This window comes from Oreochromis aureus, linkage group 13, assembly GCF_013358895.1.
Source record: "Oreochromis aureus strain Israel breed Guangdong linkage group 13, ZZ_aureus, whole genome shotgun sequence".
In the NCBI taxonomy this organism is placed as follows: Eukaryota; Metazoa; Chordata; class Actinopteri; order Cichliformes; family Cichlidae; genus Oreochromis; species Oreochromis aureus.
Window position 1 is genome coordinate 6,695,892 of NC_052954.1, and position 20,852 is coordinate 6,716,743.

At 40.0% G+C, this 20,852-nt stretch overlaps 1 protein-coding gene across 3 annotated transcripts; it reads right to left on the bottom strand.

Annotated features, from left to right (window-relative positions):
* Window positions 1-1,740: 1,740 nt before the first annotated feature.
* papolg (poly(A) polymerase gamma) lies at window positions 1,741-20,829 on the bottom strand. 3 transcript variants are annotated; one of them, XM_031733283.2, is made up of 24 exons: window positions 20,532-20,827; window positions 19,672-19,830; window positions 19,292-19,358; window positions 17,983-18,064; window positions 16,113-16,222; window positions 15,952-16,005; window positions 15,623-15,734; window positions 15,392-15,481; window positions 13,681-13,819; window positions 13,515-13,587; window positions 11,533-11,653; window positions 11,331-11,415; window positions 10,598-10,651; window positions 9,271-9,390; window positions 9,069-9,178; window positions 7,006-7,127; window positions 6,753-6,910; window positions 6,464-6,627; window positions 6,083-6,273; window positions 5,920-6,003; window positions 5,750-5,809; window positions 5,557-5,660; window positions 5,328-5,428; window positions 1,741-4,066 (listed from the first exon to the last, which is right to left on the bottom strand). In XM_031733283.2, exons 1-24 carry the CDS (start codon window positions 20,546-20,548, stop codon window positions 3,891-3,893), a joined length of 2,553 nt encoding a protein of 850 aa, XP_031589143.1. In that variant the 5' UTR covers window positions 20,549-20,827; the 3' UTR covers window positions 1,741-3,890. The 3 variants fall into 3 exon arrangements, with proteins under 3 accessions (XP_031589143.1, XP_031589144.1, XP_031589145.1); XM_031733284.2 differs by lacking the exons at window positions 1,741-4,066; window positions 5,328-5,428; window positions 5,557-5,660; ... (9 more) ...; window positions 11,331-11,415; window positions 11,533-11,653 and having other exon boundaries at window positions 12,401-13,587; window positions 20,532-20,828; XM_031733285.2 differs by lacking the exons at window positions 1,741-4,066; window positions 5,328-5,428; window positions 5,557-5,660; ... (10 more) ...; window positions 11,533-11,653; window positions 13,515-13,587 and having other exon boundaries at window positions 13,677-13,819; window positions 20,532-20,829.
* Between the last annotated feature and the right edge of the window lie 23 nt (window positions 20,830-20,852).

Sequence of the window (20,852 nt, forward strand, 5' to 3'; positions counted from 1 at the left end):
ACCAATTAGGGAGCACCACACGCACAGCCACTATGTGTTTATATGAAACATATACAGCAGATTTGAGTACTGAGCGATACCAAGTAAATAAAGGGCCAGTACTGTCACTAGCAATACCGATACTTTTAACATATAACGGCGGCGGGGGAGAGCAAGTATGTCATGATTTACGAGATGAATCATCATGAATTTGCAAATTCTGAACACATTTGAATGACCACCAAATTAGTGTGATTCTTTACTTTACACAGTAATTAGTTAATACAACAAAATACGCCATTCAGCTTTTCATGTATGTTGTATCTAGGTTGTAAATGTGCTCGTCTCTGAAGCACTTTTTGTCGGCTTCTGTTGTCAAACTGTCCTTTCTGGGCACAGAAGCTTAATTAAGCATCTCTGAGATATCCTATATATTAAAAAAATGAAGTGCTATTTCAACAGAAATAAATCTATCAGTAAAATATTTTGGTTTAATTACTTTAGTTAAGTAAATGTGTAAAAGTACAGAAATCTGTAACTTACTTTGGTGTGGCATAAATGGGAACAGAAAAAAAAAACTTATGAAAATACAGTTAAAAGTCAAAAATGTCTTTATTCCTTCACATTTTCCAAAATGATCCAGTGGCCGGATTGAATTCTTTACCAGCCGATTCTGGACCCCATGCCATGTTTGAGGCGTATTTTTTTTAATTTCTGGGGGGGGGGGGAAATCATGTAAAACAATTTAGTGGGCTACATACAGAACTTAGAGGATCAAAGCAAAGTTATTATTGTTGTAGTACCGGTATCAATCCGATACCACTACCAGCGTTGGTATTTATACTTGGATCTGCCCAGCTCCAGTGTTTTCTCTGTTTTGTGGTTGATAGGGTAGGTAATTGGCTATTCTTTATTGAATCTGCAGCTCAGACAAACATCTGGTATTTGCTCATGACTTTTTTAGCTTTAGAGTTGCCAGTATGCTAGTTCTCAGGTTAAGTTGCCGCACTAAGTCAACCTTTATGATAAGCTGAACGCTCTGTGCAAGCATGAAATTCAAATTGTGATTTTCTATTTTTATGGGAAACAAGGTGAAAGATGAGGTCAGCAGCTAACTTGGGTAAAGATGCTAAACCTTGCATTTTAATATAGTAATGTCAGTATTACACTGCTTCTCACTAAGACAGCATCTGCTTTCTTCATTCCCATATCTATATTTCAGTTCTTGGACTCCGCTAGAGCAGCTTTGCATCTTATACCAGGCTTTGTTATTATGGTTTCATATTTTCTAATTAGTTTTGATTTCATTTTTGACAATCCAGTTCAGTTTCTATAGTAGATTTAAAAAAAAAAAAATAAAAAAAAAATCAGTTTCACCATTTTTAATTATTATTGTATGGGGTAGATGTCAGAGGAAAGAGGAAATTGTTTTTTCCCCCCACCATCTAATGTTTTTTAGTTAACTACAGTAACCTCGGCCCCTTCAGCTCATCTGCTGCCTGACGTGTTTCGGCTCTCTTCCCCATTGCTTTAACCTGACTTCCTTCTGTTTGGCTGCCACACAAACAAGACTGGATTGTATAGTTACTGGCTCTCATTTATTAATTCTTAGAAGACATTTTTTACTTCAACGATAAACATTTCCAGGAAATCAAACACGGCACATCAGTTATCATCCAATCCCATTTCTCCCATTACGGCGTTTTCATAGGTGTAATTATAAAATTGAGGAAAAAACCAAACCAAACCACAGACAGCACATTGTTTTTAGGGGTTTAATGGGTGTACAGTTATTTAAAGGAAGTGATAAACACATACAAAAATACCCTTTCAATACATTTTTAGAAACAAACATCTAAACGACCTGTTTTGTTAAATGTTCCTGAACAGTAAAACATGAGTTGTCTGAAACAGAGTGGTGCAGATTCAAAAGACCTACCTGCTATGAATGCTATTTAAAAAAAACAAAAAACAAAAAAAAACAAAAAAAAAAAAACAAAATCAAAATCACATGGTACAAATATGCAAATATAAATAAAGTGATAAGAAAACCCCCAAATAATGAAGAATATGCCTTTTGAAAAAACTGTTCTCTGTACATTTAGTTGGGGAAACTGATGCTGGAACGCCTATGTCCCAACTGTCAACCTGCTCCAATGAAGAGGGCGCCCCATTAGCATCGCTTTACACTTTACTATGTTTATATTTATATATCCTCTGTACTGAAATCAAATGCAAAGACACCCAGCTTCAAGATGGAGGGTTGGGCAAGGCAAGGCAAGAAAGTAGTTATCTCCTGACCCCTCTCCTCACCACCACCACTGCCACTAGTGGCCCCAGGAGATGCCTTTTAAGAACCTCCACAGGAGGCGCAGAGGGTTAACACCCAAATAGAAGGGAATTTTGTCTCTCTCCAACACATAAACACAGCCATCTATGCATGCACGCTCACACACAGTCAACCACATATGCATGCATGCATACACTCACAAACCAGCACAACTCTTCAAAAGCTTCGAACCATTTTCTTTTTTTGTTTGTTTTTTTTTTTTCTTGTCACAAAGCACCACAAACTTCCCAAAAGGACATGAGATGCACTCACAACCAGGACCTGGTTTTTATAAGGATCACGCTTCACAAGCAAAACCAGACCACAGTGAACAGGTGGAGGGGTGTGTGTGTGTTTGGGAGGGGGTCAAGCAGTATCCCAAACATTTTGTTTAGTCCTCCTGATGGACTAGAGGTAAATTACTAGGTGTCAGCCAATCAGCCAATCATAGACATAGAAAGCACTTCGGGGGGGCCGTCTAAACTGTTTAGCGCTCACTTTGTGTCGGGACACTTTTCTGACATCTAGGGATTGAACGAACGTGAGCAGAAAAAGTCAGGCTTCTCATCCAATCAGAGACGGACAGGTGCGACACTGAAGCTCAGACAAATAGAACTATAAGCGTCTGTGGCACTTTGATATGGTTCTGGTGACCGTTCCTGTTGTCATGACAACGTTTTCTTGCCCTTACCAGCCCCTGAGAAGCTCTCGTGTTGCCCAAGATCATTTGCACGCCTACACTCACCTACACCTGGAGTTCATACTGGTCCAATGAGCTGTGGTTTTAGTATCCAGTCACATCCAAGCACACCCTCACTAAACCCTCCCTGCAACCTATGCAGTATCTACTGAATATATCCAGGGCAGGGGACAGTTTGTTTTTGGACAAGCAGTAGAGAAAACAAAGAAAAATTACAATTTTTTTTAATATACTTTTTTTTTCCATTTTTAGATAAAACTACAATAGAATGGTCAAAAGTTTTAACGGTGATCTTTTGCTCCTTTTTAAGACAAAAAAAAGTTATGTACATCAACATTTACTGTACAGGTTTCTGTTGAGGACAAAAGAAAATTAAGGAGTAAAAGAAAATCAGCATACACCAGAAATGTGTGTAGCAAGTGCTGATAAATGATCAGGGCCTTTTTTTTTTTTCTTTTCTTTTTTTTTTTTTTTTTAAACGTCAACTGGAAAAAGGAGACGATGAAATAGAAGAACAGCATGTTTTCCTCTTGTAATGTGTAGATTTCTAAACACAGAGTTAAAAAGAAGAAAAAAACAAAACAAACAAACAACAAAAAAAACCTGCTGCTTTAGTTCTCATGTCATATCTCCGAGACTGCGGGAGGGGGGGTTAAACTCCCCTCTGGCTGTGAGTGTGTGACAGCAATGGCCGAATCCCCTATCCACTGGCAAGACTGTAATCTCGAGGTCTGAGGTGAGGTGTCTGTGCTGCTTCACGCTTCAGACTGACTGACCTGAACGCCGCCGCCTGTCCCTGTGTGAAGTCACGTCCTCAGTGTTTGACTCGACTTAAAGCCCCTCACCTCGGTTATCTGTGTGAATCCAGTCTTTGTCGGCAGTTCAAGCTATATGGATTCTGGCCTTTTCTGTTTCTTTCAGCCTTTTGGCCTGTTCCTCCGACGATGGGGAGTGGGGTCTCTTGGAGGCCGCTCCATTCAGAGGGTCGACTACTCGACTCACTAGCGTGGGGATGGAGCTGCCGATGGGAGGCACCACATGTTTGGATGTCACATGTTCTACAGAGAGAAAGATTGGGACAGAAATGGTGAGTTTTTTCGACTAGCCTTTACATTATATCTTAGCTTAGCATGTGCTAACAAACTAATGTAGAAATCATGCAAGACATTTGGACTTTCATTAATGAATAAGATAAAATAAAAAAAAAATTAAAAATCACTTTGTTATATACACACAATATAATCTAATAGATCACAAAGATCAAAATCTTACTTGACCACCTCAACATCGTAAAGGAAAGCAAAACAAAGCTCTGCTTTTACTTTAAAATGATATGGAAAATGTGGTGTGTTTAACGCAACAGGTCGCTAAAGAACACCTGTAGTGAGCAGCACTACAGATGCACGAGTGTGGTTTGCGATTAGCAGCTCTGACCCGTCACCAAAGTTGACAGCTGAGCACTGCGATGGAAAAAAAAAAATACCTGAACTGGGCTAGTGTGCCTCACTGAGAAATGAGTGCAAGATCACCTTTCTGGAGGTCACAATTAATTCTAGTACAGCTGCTGGTAATGTAGGCTGAGGTGATGGTTACCATTTAAAACAAATACTGTGCTGTTCTGTGTGGCTTTGGGGTTTGTTACTGTGTTTGCTCCAGCCATTACATGCTGGTTCATTAGTATTTTGTTGAAAAATCTGTAATCCAAAGCTACCGCGACCTGAAAAAAAAAAAAAAAAAGAAAAAAGAAAAAAAAAAGACAACAATTGGTTGAAGTTGCCTAATCTCATTTTTTTTTATCTGATTAAAAGGTTGTCGATCTTTTTAAAGGAGTTGTTCATTTTAGTTTTGGGTATGTCTTTGATCCAAGAATCAGGATCGCTGAGCCTGATAACATGTATCTGGGTTATTTAGCTCTTTAAAATAAATAAATAAATAAATAAAAGCACAGGAGAATTTTATTACAGAAGCTTGATTAAATGATTTGATGCAATTGATGATATACAACCCTATTAATTCCTTGATATTCCACAAGCAGCAGTACGCCAAGAGTGTTTTTCAAACAGGTTTTGGATTGTTCTGCCGGCCTGTAAATGACCAGAGTGATTAATCTCTTGTCCTTTTAAAGCAAACGAGAAGAGTAAATACAGTCTCTGATAACTGACAGGACGCAGCAGTGACTTTACTACAGGTTTATTTAAGAAGAAAAAAAAAAAGATCTTATGGACATCCCTGCCGTTTGTTTCTTGCTTGTAATTTATTTGTTTTCTAATTATTTTATGTGCACTCTAATGAAAAGAAGCTGTTGAAACAGATACTCACTTGAGCCAATCACGGGAATGGACATGCCCTTTTCCTCGCTGGCAGCAGGAGCGTCTGTGGTGAGGGTGTCCTCAAACACGGGCGGCTTGGGAGGTGTGATACTACACAGACACGTTGAAAAACAAGCAGGACAACACATACAGCACATCAGAATCGCATCACTTTCAACTACTAAATGTGATAGGGGGGAAAAAAACCCCCATACATATAAATAACTGATGAAACTCACTTGTGGCGGTTGAGGGCCAGTTTAATGGAATTTTTCACAACACGACAGCTGTTACTGGCAGGGAGAGGCGAGGAGGCATCTGGCAGCTCCATGCTGGGAAGTCTCTGAGGGAGGAAGAACAACAGCAGTGTTAGAAATCACCTCAAGTCTTTCAATAAGTGATTTAACAAGTGGGTAAAAATAAAGAACTTGCTTGTGTTCTTGAGGTATCGATGGTTGGAATGGGCTTTGCCTTTGATCCAGCAAGAGAAGTCTAACGAAGAGAAAATGTAATTTTTTTTTTTTTTAATTGCTTTACATTACTGAGAAAATCCTTTATTATTAACAGTTAACAGAGGCGGACACAGCAGCAGCAACACCTACAATGCTGGATGCTTCTCCATGTGTTTGGGGGTCAGACGAGGGTGGATATGGTTCTTTGAAGGTAGCGTCATCATTTGACACCGCCTGCAGCAGCAAAACACAACAGTTTTCAGCATCTGGTCCATTCTTCTAAATATGTCAATAAGTTGTCCAAAATGCTTACGTCTGTGTTTTTTGGCCTCTTGGCCGGGTCCTCTTGTGTGGGTGAGTGTGGTCTCTTGGAAGGAGCTCCGTTGACTGAGTCCTCCAGGCCGTTGGGCTCCTCTTTGGGGCTGCTGGTGGCGGTAGGCTTCGCGCTGCCGGTGATGGAGCTGCTGGCTGGTGGGGAAGGAGGCTTTGCTTTAAGAGGAGGTTCTTCAGGATGAGGAGGTGATGGAGTTGGGAAATCAAAACAGGACATGTTAGAGACCAACTTAACAAGTGCACGGTAACACTTTCTGCACTTCCTTAATTAAAGTACTGCAGTTTAAATCGACATTTCTGTTAGGAAGGAAAGTAAAACATGCATTATACACAGCCCCTGTGTGATTTTATTTTAACTCACTTGAACCAATGACAGGGATGGACATGCCCTGGTCTTTAGCTGCAGCAGCAACAGGAGCAGGAAGAGGAGCAGCAACAACAGCAGGAGGAGCAGCAGCAGCAGGAGGAGCAGCTGCAACAGGTGCTGGAGAACCCTCCACAAAAAGCTGCTTAGGAGGACTGACGCTGCAAAATGAAGAGCAAAAAACATGACAACAATTTGAAGACACAACTGTATTTATGAGGTAAAAGGGGATTAGGAAAAAGGACAACACTAACAGTAAAAATTACACACAAGTAGTGCATCATACCTGTCGTCTGTGTCAGATGCAGGCTTGGAGGTTTTGCTGGGCGGGGAGTTAAAGGGAGTCCCTGAGTCTGTGTCTCTGGAGCTGTCCAGGTGGCTGTTGTCAAGGGAGAACCGCTTAGAGCTGCCACCATTAGAACTACGGTTCAACTCTGCTATGCTCTGCGGGAGGGAGAGGACAGATTTGTTAAAGGAAGAGAACAAACCTAAAAACAAGACACAAGCATCACAGAACAACTTCCAAAACAACATCTTACTCTCTTTTTCTTCTGCACCACTTCAGGAGGCAGGTACTGATGGAGCTGCTTCTTCTTCACATGTGTTGCTTCAATCTTCATCCCTTCCTTCAGCATGTTGATGTTGTTGGCTTGTCTGTACACTGATGTGCACAATGTCACGTTAACATTGACAGACAACCTCTACAAGTGTATATAAATGTTTGTTAAACATAAAAATCATACAAATAAGCTCCGGTCATTTCTGCCAATTTGACTCAGTGAAACACCTGAGATGTGGCCGGAATTTGTATCTGTAGTATATTTGTGCCCTTTTTTTAATGTTAAAACTCCAATTACATTAAATGTAACAACATAACTACAGCAGCAGAGGCACACAACCTACACACCACTATAAATCACAGTAAATGATTGCTTATTAAAGTTGCAAAAACTATAGTGTTTTTTTAAACAATTTTTAATATACATTAAAAAAAAACAAAAAAAAACAAACCCAAAAACATTTCCTCCACTTTACTTTGCCGTCAGCCAGCCCATTTTCAGTGGAGAACTGAACTCATCACCATGCGCTTTTGAAAGCCACCAGATTTGTTTGACTCATACAGAAACTTTACGTTTCAGAGCTGTATGTTACACAGCCGCCCTGAATGATTCATCACACTGTGTGAATCTGAGTAGTAGGACTCAAAAGCCTAGTTAACAAAAAAAAAAAAAAAAAAAAACAAAAAACATCTCCTTGTGTATTCTGGAAATAAAACGATTGTTTCTTTTGGTCAAAGTGTGGATAGAGTGGAGAGAGTGTGTGTATGTTCTGTTGGGAAGGACTGCTGTAAGATATGGTGCGGCAGTAAAAACATATTTCTTGCCTTCGCTTCGGTACCATTACGCTCTTCAGCTTTTGCAAACTGTGGACATAGCAAAGACTATAAAGACTAGGACAACACTGACATCTCGTAGGATCAATTTAAAAAAAACAACAAAAAAAACCCAACAACAAACATCTAAACTAAACCTTTAGAAAAAGGAGCTAAAATGTTTGGATAGGTATTTCTGCAGCAGTTCCATTCAGTTCATTTATAAACTCACCTGTTTTCCCTGATATATACAATAAAGTAGAGCACATGTTAATGCTGAAAAAAAACAAACAAGCTATCCGGTTGTTCAGTCTGACGTCACTAGCCGTGTCTGGGCCTAAACTCTGCTGCAGGTCCATATATCAAATGATCACTGTGGCATTACTGAGAGTTAAAACACTGTCTAAAGTCTTTCATCTTTAATAAAATGATCAGGGTTCTTCTCTACCAGGTGTAACAATTGAGTTTAACATCCAGGCATCCATGAAAACGGAATTTATGACATTTAACGGCGTTAGAAGTTAGCTCGCTAGCTTCTATCTAAATACAATATAGCATGTCCTGACTGCAGGGGTTTAGAAACAAATTCAAACGTACAGCTCTGCTATCACTTCCAACATAAATGAAGACAGAAAACTAAACAGCAGTGACGTTTGTAGGGTTACTGAAGTTTGGCTAGCTGGTATATAATGATGTGCTACGTGACCGCTAGCGACACAGCTATGTTAGCATAATATAAACAAGCTAACTTTTTTTTCCACTCGATAAAAGTTAACGTGAGTGTTCTCAGTGGTCAGGAACAAATGTAATCGCATGGCAGGATGCTGTAAACGGACCAAACTTCAGCCAGGAGAACAACTGAGATAATCCATCCACAATACGAGGTTAGTTATTCATATACTGCTGCATGGGCTGTGCTGTATTTACATCGTAAGGTTTTAAAAACTGAGCTTAAATAAATGATTAGCGGTAATAAAAGCCGAGGGAGGTCAACGGTGATCACTGACTGTTTTTAGGAGCTTTTTGAGATTAAATAGAAGAAAATACAAAACATTAAACATGTTAACAACACAAAAGCCATATTAAACGCAGACTACTTTAGGCCCGGAAGTAGGATTCGTCGCGTCATCACTGAACAACCGGATTGTCCTTTTTCCTAGAATGTTTAAAAAGATTTAGCAGCAATTTTTCCTTCAACTCACTTAAAACGCAGAGTGAGGCTGGACCTACCAGTGTCTGTGAAAGACTGGATGTCATATGTCAAGTCTATGTTCACACTCTCTGCATTCTCCACCTTCTTAAAGATGATCCCAATAAACCACATCGACACAAAATCGTTCCTGTTGGAGAAACACAAAAAGAGCATGCTCCCTTAGAATATGCGTTTGTTTCGATGTTCTGGTTGAGCTTCTGTGGATGAAGCTGGACTCACTCGTTACGGTTCTCTTTAGATCCCGGGAATGACTGGGGGTTTACATGAGCCAGGGTGATGTACTCGTTCCTCTCTAGGTTTCCCACCAGAACACGGATCTTTGACTCCACCAGGCCAATCCTGGGGAAAAAACATTCGGATGTAGTTAGGGAGGGTACACCACAAGGCTACGCTGACAGGCAATGATATCATCAGTCGATGATGGTCACAGTTAAAGGTGATAACTCACCAATCAAGGTGATTTTTAAGCTATACTTATCTGATGCATGAGAGCCACATTTAATCACGTCACTTCTTCACAGATAACTTACGCTTGCAACACAGCGCGCACACATCTACACTCTGACTCTTGCGTGCTCTGAGGTTGGTGTGTATGTGACGTGGCGATGCTGATTCATCATAATCATCATCAAATAAGAGAAAACAGCAGGATAATTCTGACTGCTCAGCCTTGATTACACTTTCCGAGTCCATGAATCTGCTCTGGTCTGAACGACGTAAATATGTTGTACAATGCACCCCATGACAGTGTACCCAGCATAACAGTAATGACTGTTATACTACTAATGACAGAAGTTTGTATGTAAACATACAAACTTTTCTGTGTGTTATAAATGTGACTCTTGCTGCAGCTGTTACGCTTTTTTCCTTTTGGGTGCATGTATGAGACGTATTGTACGATATAGGACAACTGAACTATGAAGCAAATCGCCCAGTTACAGTGCACTTGGTACAGTTTTCCAACTGATGTGCAGGACAAACTGTATATGGCTGGACATAGTCACTGTAACATCACCCATTAAGTGAAGGCCTGTTTTTGAAGCTTCAAGCGGAGTGTTTTGGCTCTTGTCGCAAATCTTAGAGAGAAACCTAAGGAAACCGCCTGGGGCTCACAATCACAAGTTAGGCCTGCTAAATCCTTGTTTTGGACTTAATCGGACAAAAATGATCATTATACTGTCTTCAATAAAACTTGACACTAGCTGCTGAGACTAAACTCAACAGGAAAGAGTTTACTGAAGTCCTAGATGAAGACCTATACATCTAAACAATTTCACTTTTTGTTTTAAAAAGAACAAAAGTCACACACTTCTGCAAAAGCTTAATTTGTCACACACACCGAAGCTACATTCATCTTTTTCATACACGATCCTGTACCATGACTGTAAATACAGATAAAATTCACACACATGAGAAGTAAAACTAAGCTGGCATGCAAAGTGGCAGGCTCAAATATACCAATTAATTTCAAAGACAATGATGGCTGATGGTGATTTACAGATTTAGAGCTCCTGAGCTACTAGGAATCCTGATCTTTGACACTCACCATTCCAAGTGGTTTTCTTCTGTGGATGCACTGGCAGTGAGAACAATGTAATGTCTGCCACAAAAAAAACATAATACATGAAAGAAAGTTAGACAAGTTATGGTCAGGGTTTACCCTGCTTCTCGCCCTGAGACAGCTGGGATAGACTCCACCCCCCCTCGACCCTAAAAAGGATAAGTGGAAGAGAATGAATGGAAGTTATGCAAATAATAAATCCAGAGGTCCTGAAAGACCTCAGGCTTTCACAGAGACTGGTGTTGGTCTGCTGATGCACTACTGTGCAGTCTTAATGATCTTGTACCAATCCTCAATATAAATACCACACCGAGGAGCAAAATCCACAGTTTTTGGGCATCGACAGTCCCACCACTGCTCAGGTGACCATTGTAGCTCCAGTAACGGAGCAGCACCAACAAACAGAAAGCTAGCAGAAACTGCGTGTGGGAGGAACATTCATAAACAAAGTGAGTCACCCAAACTGACCACAGAATGACTCAAATTTGCCCACACCACAGAAACAATAACTTGCTAAGGAGGGGAGGGGGGGGGAGCAAGTTGCACTAGTTAGTTTCAGCTGCATAAATCATATTTGTTTGTTTTTTTCCCCCCCAAATATGTACCTTGCAAATTCAAAATGTAGAACAAGCAAAAAGCAAAGGGGAGGGGTGTCCCACATAGGTACACTTAAATTGCTATCCTCAGGCTGTTTCAAAAGCATAGACAGAGCACTCACTTGTATTTTTGGAAAAAGTTGGGCGGCTCAAACAGTTTGGACCACTCTGCTTTGCCCTGAAGAATCTCATCTGTGACGCTGAGACCTGTTCATGACAGAACGAAGATGGATTTGATCATTCAGCCCTCGTGTACACCCAGTGTAAATTGGAAAACACTGATGAAGTGACTTCACAGTGCTACGGCGCTGATTCACTCTTTACCGTATTTGAACTCCTCGCTCATGATGGTACGTGTAGACGTGGAGACGTTGTATGTGGAGTTCTGCTGGGGATAGGCAGGTGTGATGATGGGCATCAGGTGATATCTGTCAGCTGGGTTCACCTAGAATTTAAAAAGGTCAATTAATTAAGGAAAGACGCAGCACAGGGGACTCTTGTTGGGTTCACTGCAGATCAGGGAGCTGTTGCGTCAGTGCACTCCACCCACCGAGCTGAATGAGAAGATCAATTTCACCACAACCCACACCCACACGCACAAAAGCAACATAAAGCTAAAAGGTACACACATCCCACCCACCCACACAGTACATCCCAATTCACTCTGCTTGCCTTAAATTTCCCTCATTTGCATTTTTTCCCCTCAGGCAATGTGAGGATGGCAGAATTAAAGAAACTATTTCTAAAAAAAAAGAAAAAAAAAAAAGAAAAAAAAAAGGCTATGAGCTATAACTAATCTTTAACATCATCTCCTAAATGAGAGCTATTCATGTTTGCCAGCATTACAAAACAGTTAAAATATTATGTGCACAATGAGCCTTAACACCAGCTGCATGATAAGCATCACCAAATCTGGATTTAGCCTGTCACAAAAGTGGGACACATTCTTAAGTATCCTGCATATGATTGGTTTTACATTGGATACTTGCTTTTCTGTATTTAAAGGAGAGGGGAGGACCTACGGCCGAATGCCAACTTACCACCAGGAAATAAACAGTTTCTGCTTTTAACAGTCCACACTGTGATGAATGTCTCAGAGCAAAGCAAACATGTGGCATGAATAAAATCTAAACGGTACTTTCAGCCTACAGCTTAGCAGTCGCCAAGTGACTGAACGGAAAGGACACCAATATGCAATTAAAAAGTTTATTGCTGAAGGGACACAATAAACATGACACAGTAGTTACAAAGAGCTTGAGTGTTTTCAATTAAGGCAAAAAGCATTTAGTTTGAAAAGAGATTTATAAGCAAAGTTATAAAAACAAACATATGAAAGAGCTGGAAAAGGAAAAGACTGAAAGAGACGAGCTGCTCCTGCTCTGACTCTAAGAGAACAGGCTCAATAATTCCCTCTGGCCAACTCTGCAGCACCCCCTGGTGTAAGGATGCAATCACCTACAGTCATTTTACATTCAAAAACAACAACAAATTGTTTTTACATCAAAAAGCAAAATTAGGAGGCCACGTTCATTTAAAAGCCACCAAACCACCAAATACCACCCAAAATAATTTGCTATCACAGGAAAAACAAATGTTCAGACGAAAAGATTTTTTTCAAATCCCGAGAAAGTTGATTAAATGTTCTTTATTTTTACACAGATCCAAGTCATTTATTAATAGCTTCAATGTCTTCTTCAGTTTAAGTAATTTCCCATGGCTCTGTGAGGTTGACAAGCTAGAACAGAGTTACATTTGCAAAAAAACGAGTCTCAATATGTCCTGAAATGTTCTGTACACACACCATTGCCCCACTCAGCACTACCACTTAGGGTACGGTTGCCATATTTATACTAGCGCTAGAAAGAGTACGAAGGGCTTAGTCTCCAAAATAAATGAGACGCCCATAAAAAAAAAAAAAAAAAGATTTCTGCTCTATTCAGTTTCTAATGCACTTTCTATTGTAGGGGTGTGTTATCTGACAAGACGTCCATGTGGGAAGTCTTCCTTCCTCCAAACTGCTCTGCTCTGGGAGGCCTTCTCCGAGCAGAGTTAAGAGCACTGGAGCTCATGAGTGGGACCCAATCAATGTCGTGGTCACGTGAGGACATAGGGATGAGGAGACATGAAATAAGAGATGTGAAATGTACCTACACACTAGCTGTCGAGCCAAATTAAAAAAAAAACACACCAATAAACTTTTCACATCTCCATCCAGATAGCTTTACCAGTGTGTACACAGCTATACATGTGCAAAAAAGAGGGCATAACAATACCATAAGAAGGTAAAACACTGGTGTAATACTCACTCTCGGGTCCCACACAGGCAAATTTAAATTACTATCCTCAGGCTGTTTCAAAAGCACCGGATTCGGCCACTCCCTGCAGGGGGAAGGGAATGAATGCAGTAAATAAATGTATTTGGGCTGTGAGATGCTGCCAAAAAGCGGAAGACGATAAGTTGTAGAATCTCACCATTTAGAGAAAACCAAGAAGAACTTATGGACAAGTGTGGCAGCCACAGCATTGGGGTATAGCTGGCAGGTCCTGGCTACCAACATGGCCCATGACACTCCACCCAGAAAGCCCAGCATGTTGGAGTAGATTCCTCGACCTGCGGCCACAGGAGATGTTACAGGTTATTCAGAAGAGCATCACTAACCACTCTGTTGACTTGTACACTGACATGTGAGAAAAACAGGAGGAGCGCTTTTGTGATAGTAAACACAAATGTTTACATAGAGGTTTTGCAGACATGTGACTGCTTACCACGTAGCATTAACTTATCGGCCATTTTGGACATTAATAATCCTGAAACATAGTGAAAACCTCTCTCAGAGGAAGTGAAACACTTTATGACAAGCATCTTGCTCGTTATGTGGAGAAACTTGGCAGGGAAGAGCTGAAGATTGATGTTAACGTCTACACTTTTAGTGTGTTAACTGATGCTGTGACGTGTAATGCAGGCGTTCTATATTTATGCCTATATCCTTACTCTCATTCCCCTTTATTGTATCTGTGACATGCAACTTCTGCCGGTGCTGTGCTACTGGAAACTGAATTTCCCAGAGGAACCCACCCGAGGGATTAATAAAGTTTCAGCTAATCCATCTAATCTTCTCCCCAACATTACGCCACACAATTTATATTAAACATTATATTGAACAAGATTTACAAGTCTACAAAAGTTTGAATGCTTATCAGTATTTTGTGTCAAGATGGGTAACAAACTCTAGTTACTGGACTGTAGTCACTGGATCAAGTGGACCACGAAATTGATATTGGCGCCTCTCTGTGCATTATCCCTTACATTATCAATGGGTGAACGTAGCTCATTTCTGATTAACGACAGTCACACTGAGATGAATTATTGAGGATATCTGTAATTTTCCGTCAGTAAGTGCTGCTGTTATTTCCTGTTCGCTGCCATTTATGGCTGTTCCTGAAACATTTTTGAAGTGGATCTTATGTGGGCAGATTCGCACTTAGAAAATAAACTCTGGTGATTTGAGAATGTAATCAAAGTTTTGATCAGAGGGAAAGCAGTTTAAAAGTCTTGACGCTAGAGTCTAATGTTAGCTGGCATGATGTTAGCTTGTGATATTATGTTGTTGTTTAGCCATCTCCTCAGCTGTCCAGAGACGGGAGGGCCTCATGTCTGATCTGCTACCGTTAACCAATTGCAACAATATAGAGATTAAACTAAGTTTGTTGAGATTAAACTAACATGTTACTCATGTTATAACCCTAACTTCAGTTCAGGAGTGAGGCTTAAGATGAGGAGGGTGAGAAGCTGAGTGTAGTGGTGGAGAAGGCAGATGAAGATAATAATAAAAAAATAAAATTAAAAAAAAATAATAAACTAGAAAGAGAAAACACATGTACAAATTTTAAATGGCCAAATATTGTTTCAAACAGACACTGGTGATTTTAAAAATTCAAGTAACTTATAACTGTTATGCCATTATACTGTTTATTTGATGCCTGTATCCAATTTCTATTTAAACTACTTGAGTGATTAGACATGACTGCTAACGCTTATTATGTCCAATATGGCGGACAGCTCTTGAGCAGCGTGTGCATGACGCCACGTGCAAAACCTCTATACAGGATACACAACCCAAGTGCAAATAAATACAATAAACGCAAACAACGGCAAACACATAGAAAGTGCAAGCACACATACGTTTTGCCCAGAGTTTGATGGCTCTCAGTGTCAGTCTGAAGTTCTCTTTGTTTGGCACCAGGTACAAAATTTCATCAGTTACTCGACAACCTGTAAGAAAAAAACAAAAACAAAACAAGGGCAGTGTTACAGTGAGTACAGTCCCATTAGGAAAACTTTGGCTGTTTGTCACTTTGGAGATGTGTCAGTTTTAACTTAAAGTCTCAGATTAGCAGTGACCACTGAGCGCACCATTAAGGCTGCGGATACATCGAATGTCCAAGTTTCTCAAGATGGAGTCTCCCCTCAGGTCCAGGTTGTCTGGAATGGATTGTAAAGCCAATCTGGCAAAAAGCAGGTCAATCTGCTCACACAGAGACATAAAACATTAGAGATAAAATGTTTGCATTATGGGATAAACCCTTTATACTTGTTGAAATGGGAAACATGACCAAAGCAACATGGCACAAAGTAACCTGCAGCAAGCACGTTACCAACACAATAGTGTAATTAGTTTACTTTTATCAGTATGCATGCACTGATTTAATCATGATTATCATTTGGGTGACAATGCAACTCACCTCAATTCCATCAAATTTGAATTTTATCACTGGTACAAAAGCATCCTCAACAGCCTTGAGGGGGTAGAGAACACACACAAAAGGCCTCATCAACAACAAACCAAGGACATCTGAGGACATTGTAGGTCAGTCTGCCCCCCCGCTGTGTCAACAAGACTTACCCTGAGATCTTTAATCTCTTCATGCTGTTTCAATTTCTCAAAGAAAGACTGGAAAAAGTCTGTTCTTTCTACATGCCGTGGAGCCACACATAAGGCATCAATATCAGCTCCTGTAAGGAGGAGTAACTTTGATCAGTGTCATCTGGATTGATCAGCAGGATAAATGGTTGATAAATCAAATTATAGTAAAGTTGGTTCAGTCAAGATTACATGATAAAACATTATGGTTTAAAGCACAGACTTAGGAAATACTAAACTAGGTATGTAAACATCCAAAGAAGTTCTGCAACTATTGAGTACAACATGCCAAATGACAAATGCTGCTCATGTTTAGCGTAGAAAAAGTTATGGGTTTAGAGGAAGCATGTTGTTCAAGGTTCAATGTTCAAGGTGACTAAATTACTGAACATTTACATGAGGGAAAAAAAAAAAAAAAAAAACCCTGCCGAGGGGACTAGAAAGGAAGAACATGTAGGAAACATTCAAAACTGAGCAGATTTTTAACAAAGGGGTTTAAATATTGGCCATATAGATGAAAATGTTTCAGTAAACATTTTGAATATTTGAATCACTTAAGTGAGAGACAATTTGTGGCCAGCATAACAGAAACTGTCCCATCAGTTTGTCGAACAGCAATGCTTTGTTTATTACACAAATTTCAAATATAAATGGAGTTTTAGTACTAGAATAATAAAATCCATTGCTTTCTCAGTCCACTTGATGGTGCTATTGATTTTTTTCTAGTAAAGTCAGCAGAGGCAAGTGTAGGTGTGTGTGGAAGGAAGGTGGTAAAACATTTTTGTAACATTTTTATAAGAGTGAGACATGAGACTGATATGACACATGATATGAAAAGAGTGTCATATGGCAGTAAAATAGAAGAATTCTACAGTAGAATTCTACGAAGATCCCTTTGCAGTCCTTGCATTAGGCAAGGACTGCAAAGATAACAAATCAGCTCAACTGAAGAGAAGCAGGGAAAAATAAACAAAATCAAACACACTGTACACCCTTAGCTTGACAGAACCATCTCCAAATTTGCTCAAGATGGTGGAGCTTGGGTAAGTGACGCTGCAATGTTTGTGACCATAACAGCTCATTATCTCACACGGGACTGGCAACTGCTGTCTCACATTAAAAACGCCAATGCATAACAGTAGTTCACACGTGATTGCATTAAGTTGGACTAAACTGTAATACAGTTCAGGCTGTCATACGTAACATGGCAGGTTTTTAATGACAGCATGTTTGCACTACATTTTCATTCTGCAGCAACTAAAATTACTGAAATGAAAGACAAAGAACTTCATTTGCAGTTTGGCAATATGCGATTGCTCATTAATAAGAAAAATATTTACAATTACAACAATATATCAAGAGTTAAGTGATCTTTCTGTCCCAGAAAGCAAAAGGTTGAAATATAAAATACTGCAAAGTTTACATGCTAACCAGGTAACCTTAAAAAAAATGAGAAGAGTGCAAATCACTATTATACTCTTGTATTTAAATAAAGATTTCACCCTTTGGTCACACTGGCCAGCTGTTTAAAACAATGGCAGACTCAGACCACATTCACATCAGTGTCTGTCTGTGTTTGTTTACCCAGTTTCCTGACACCAAAACTAGCCTTTTCAAAAACACTCAATAGCACAGGAACATGACAATGACAGCCTTGTGTTTCAGTGTGGTCAGGGAGAGCTGAGCTTTTCAAAAACAATGTTGCACACCTGCTTGTACAGGGTTTAGCAATAGATGGTAATAATGCTCAGCTAACACACTCTTTTTGTGCCAAAAGAATCAGCCAATCATCATACACTACAGGTTTCACGTTGACAAGATGTTAAATTATTAGAGTAACAGATACACATACCTTTTGTGTGCACTCCAAGTCGGTATGAACCAAATGTAAATATCTTGCCCCCAACACAGCTAATAGCTGATGGTGGAAGGTTCTGTAGAGCAGAGGAAAGAAACCGTGAAGTCAGTATGACTTTTAACACAACAGAAGAAAGTGTTAGATCACTTTACTGTCTGATTAGATAGTTTAAGATTAAACACTTCATAAAGCAGTAAGCCCCAATCATCATTTTTGCCCAAGAAAGGGAATGCACTTGGTTGGAAACAGAGAGATGCAGACACCAAAGACAATTTGTGCTTTACTGCACAGGTATTTATTATTTTGTAGTGTAGCTGAGTAGTCACAAAAATTGGCAGGCATGTGGATGTCCTCATATGGCTTTGCATGTTCCTGGACGAGGAAACTTTGAAGCAAAGATTATACTCTGTTGGTTCAATGGACACCTGTTATTTATTCTTTAAAGGGTGCTTGTGCAGTTGGTGCCTCTGTAGCACAGTGTTTCTCTGGGGTCACAAATAAACTGCTAAGCACGTGGACATCTGCAGTGATCCTCGTGCATTGTTGATAAAGCTCATCTCAATTGAGGGCTTTCCTCTGTTAATGCAATAATTAATGTCACATCGCTATAAAGAGTGGAAAATTCTGTAAAACTCCACAAAAATTTTGCCTAACTCAATAAACAGTTAACCCCCCCAAAAAAAACAAGGATTACACAGTGGAACAGCCCTAGTCTTAAATGGGATTTATGGCCCAGTGGTGGTGGTGCGGTCACTGTCCACTCCAGGCCTGCAGACAGGCTTGTCATCAGCGTAGTGGAGGTAGCGTAGAGTATGTGGTAGAATTGATATGTGGGCCACTCTTGCTTGTAATATTGTTGTTCCTCCAGACACAGAGAAGATCAAACTTCAGATATACAAGGAGCTGAAGTGAAACCAAGCGTTAAAAAAAAGTAGTGCCTACAGCAGCTACGGTCTGTGCTTTTCATGCTGTAGTTTTTATTTATTTATCTTTGAAGTCTTTTTCCACAGTTCACCCATTCCCAGCGAACTCCACTGTTGCTCCCTTCTCTATCCTGGCCCAACTGTCAACCAATCAAGATTAGGATGACACATCACCCACTTTGAACAACAGGCAGTCAGGATTTTGGAGAAGTGTGTAGAAGCACATATGATTTGGAGCAGTAGGCTTTGGGTGGATGATGTGCATACAGGCGGCCACATTTGTGGGACCATAAATCTTACTTCAGCATGAATGTAAAATGAACTGAGGGTGGAAATTGGTAATAGGTTTAGAAATCATTCAGGAACCAAGCAGAACCTACCTTTAACTCACTGATCTCTGCAATCCATTCTTTAACAAAGTTATTCAGCTTCCCAAGAACTGCAAGTCTGAAAAGAAAGATTTTTCAGCTGACACTTCTTTCACAATCTGTCATTTCCACTAATTCATTGAGAGAGCGAACATGATTTTCACAAGGTCACCTGTCCTAAGAGTTTACATGCCCATGTACATTCATTTAGTTAATGTGCACATCAAATAAAATGCAGACAATAGATATCAAAGAGGCTTAGTTTAAATGCTTATAGCTCTTCGAATGATAGGTTTGTAATCAACATATTCAAAAACTGTATTGTGGTGATTGGTATATATATTAACAAAGAGAGAGAGAGAGGCAGAGAAAAAGAAACATGCATTCCTCACCTATGGTTGAGTTCTTCTTCATCTTCAAAAACTCCAAAAGGTTTCATTGCATCGCAGAGCTTCTTGGTGTAGTGGTGGTCTATTTCTCTTGGGGGCGCGAGGCTAATCGCAGAGGTGATGCCATAGTGTTTCTGAGGCTGCTGCCCACTAGGCATGGTGCTGCGATAAACATGGTACAATAGATCAAAAAGCAGATACTACACCACCACTTAGCACACTTTTTTTAAAGTTTCAAGCTCAGTAAGAACAAGACATGAACCATTACCCAACTCGTTAACAAGACTTCAATAAACACCAGTCGGGTTTTACAATTAGCTTGTTCTATTGCCGCGAATACTATACTGTGTAAACACTCCACAGACAGCAACCTGATTAAATCACATCTCTCGCACACAACAAGCTTTAAATCCATAGTTGTGTGCAATGTCGAACTTGGAAAGCGAGTTGACCAAGACAGCAAATTTAAAAAGTGCCACTATTCAACCTCTCCTTACAGCGTGCGAGCGTTAGCAGAGATGCTACAAACACGACGGGAAGCTAACAATTTGGCTAATTTAGCAAGTTGGCAAAACGTTAGCCGGATGCTACGGAAGAATTGGTTTAAGTAACGACTCGGCAGAAAGACATTTTTAAAGTTATCATTTTCCCAAATAAAACCAACAATTGGAAACTGTGCGGATATTCTGACACATTTACTTTGCAGTTTCCCACCAGCGACCAAGCGAGACAGCCAACAAACGAAGGCTGCAGGCCTTGTTGTGACAGTTTGCTAACGTTAGCCTTTAGCCTATTCTTCAGAATTGTCTTAAACGCGGGCAAAATCGTTCACGAGGAAATAATGTGTCACATGCATAACTTACCTTGACATTTCTTTCATGACACTCTAAAAAGCTTGCGCTGTTTTTTCTGCTGTAAATCCGTAAAAAATACAAAGAAAGTCAGCAAGTGGAAATGATAACAGCCCCGACCTGATTACAACAATGGTCACTTTCCAGAAAGCAGTTCAAAGCTTCCCAGTGAACCGGAATTAGTTCTTATGAGTGAACATATCGGTTCGTGTCCCTGAAAGAATATTTATATCTAATTAATCCGCAAAAAGCAAAGACGATTCGGTTTCTAGCAGCAAAACACACGTCCAATTGTTATATGGAATTTTTTGAACCCCAAATTACAAATGTGAC

Coding starts and splice junctions, on each gene's coding strand:
- papolg (XM_031733283.2), bottom strand. Junction 19,359..19,671: donor GAAGAAGAACTCAACCATAG/GTGAGGAATGCA, acceptor CTTTCTTTTCAG/ACTTGCAGTTCTTGGGAAGC. Junction 15,735..15,951: donor TCAAATTTGATGGAATTGAG/GTGAGTTGCATT, acceptor CTGTGTGAGCAG/ATTGACCTGCTTTTTGCCAG.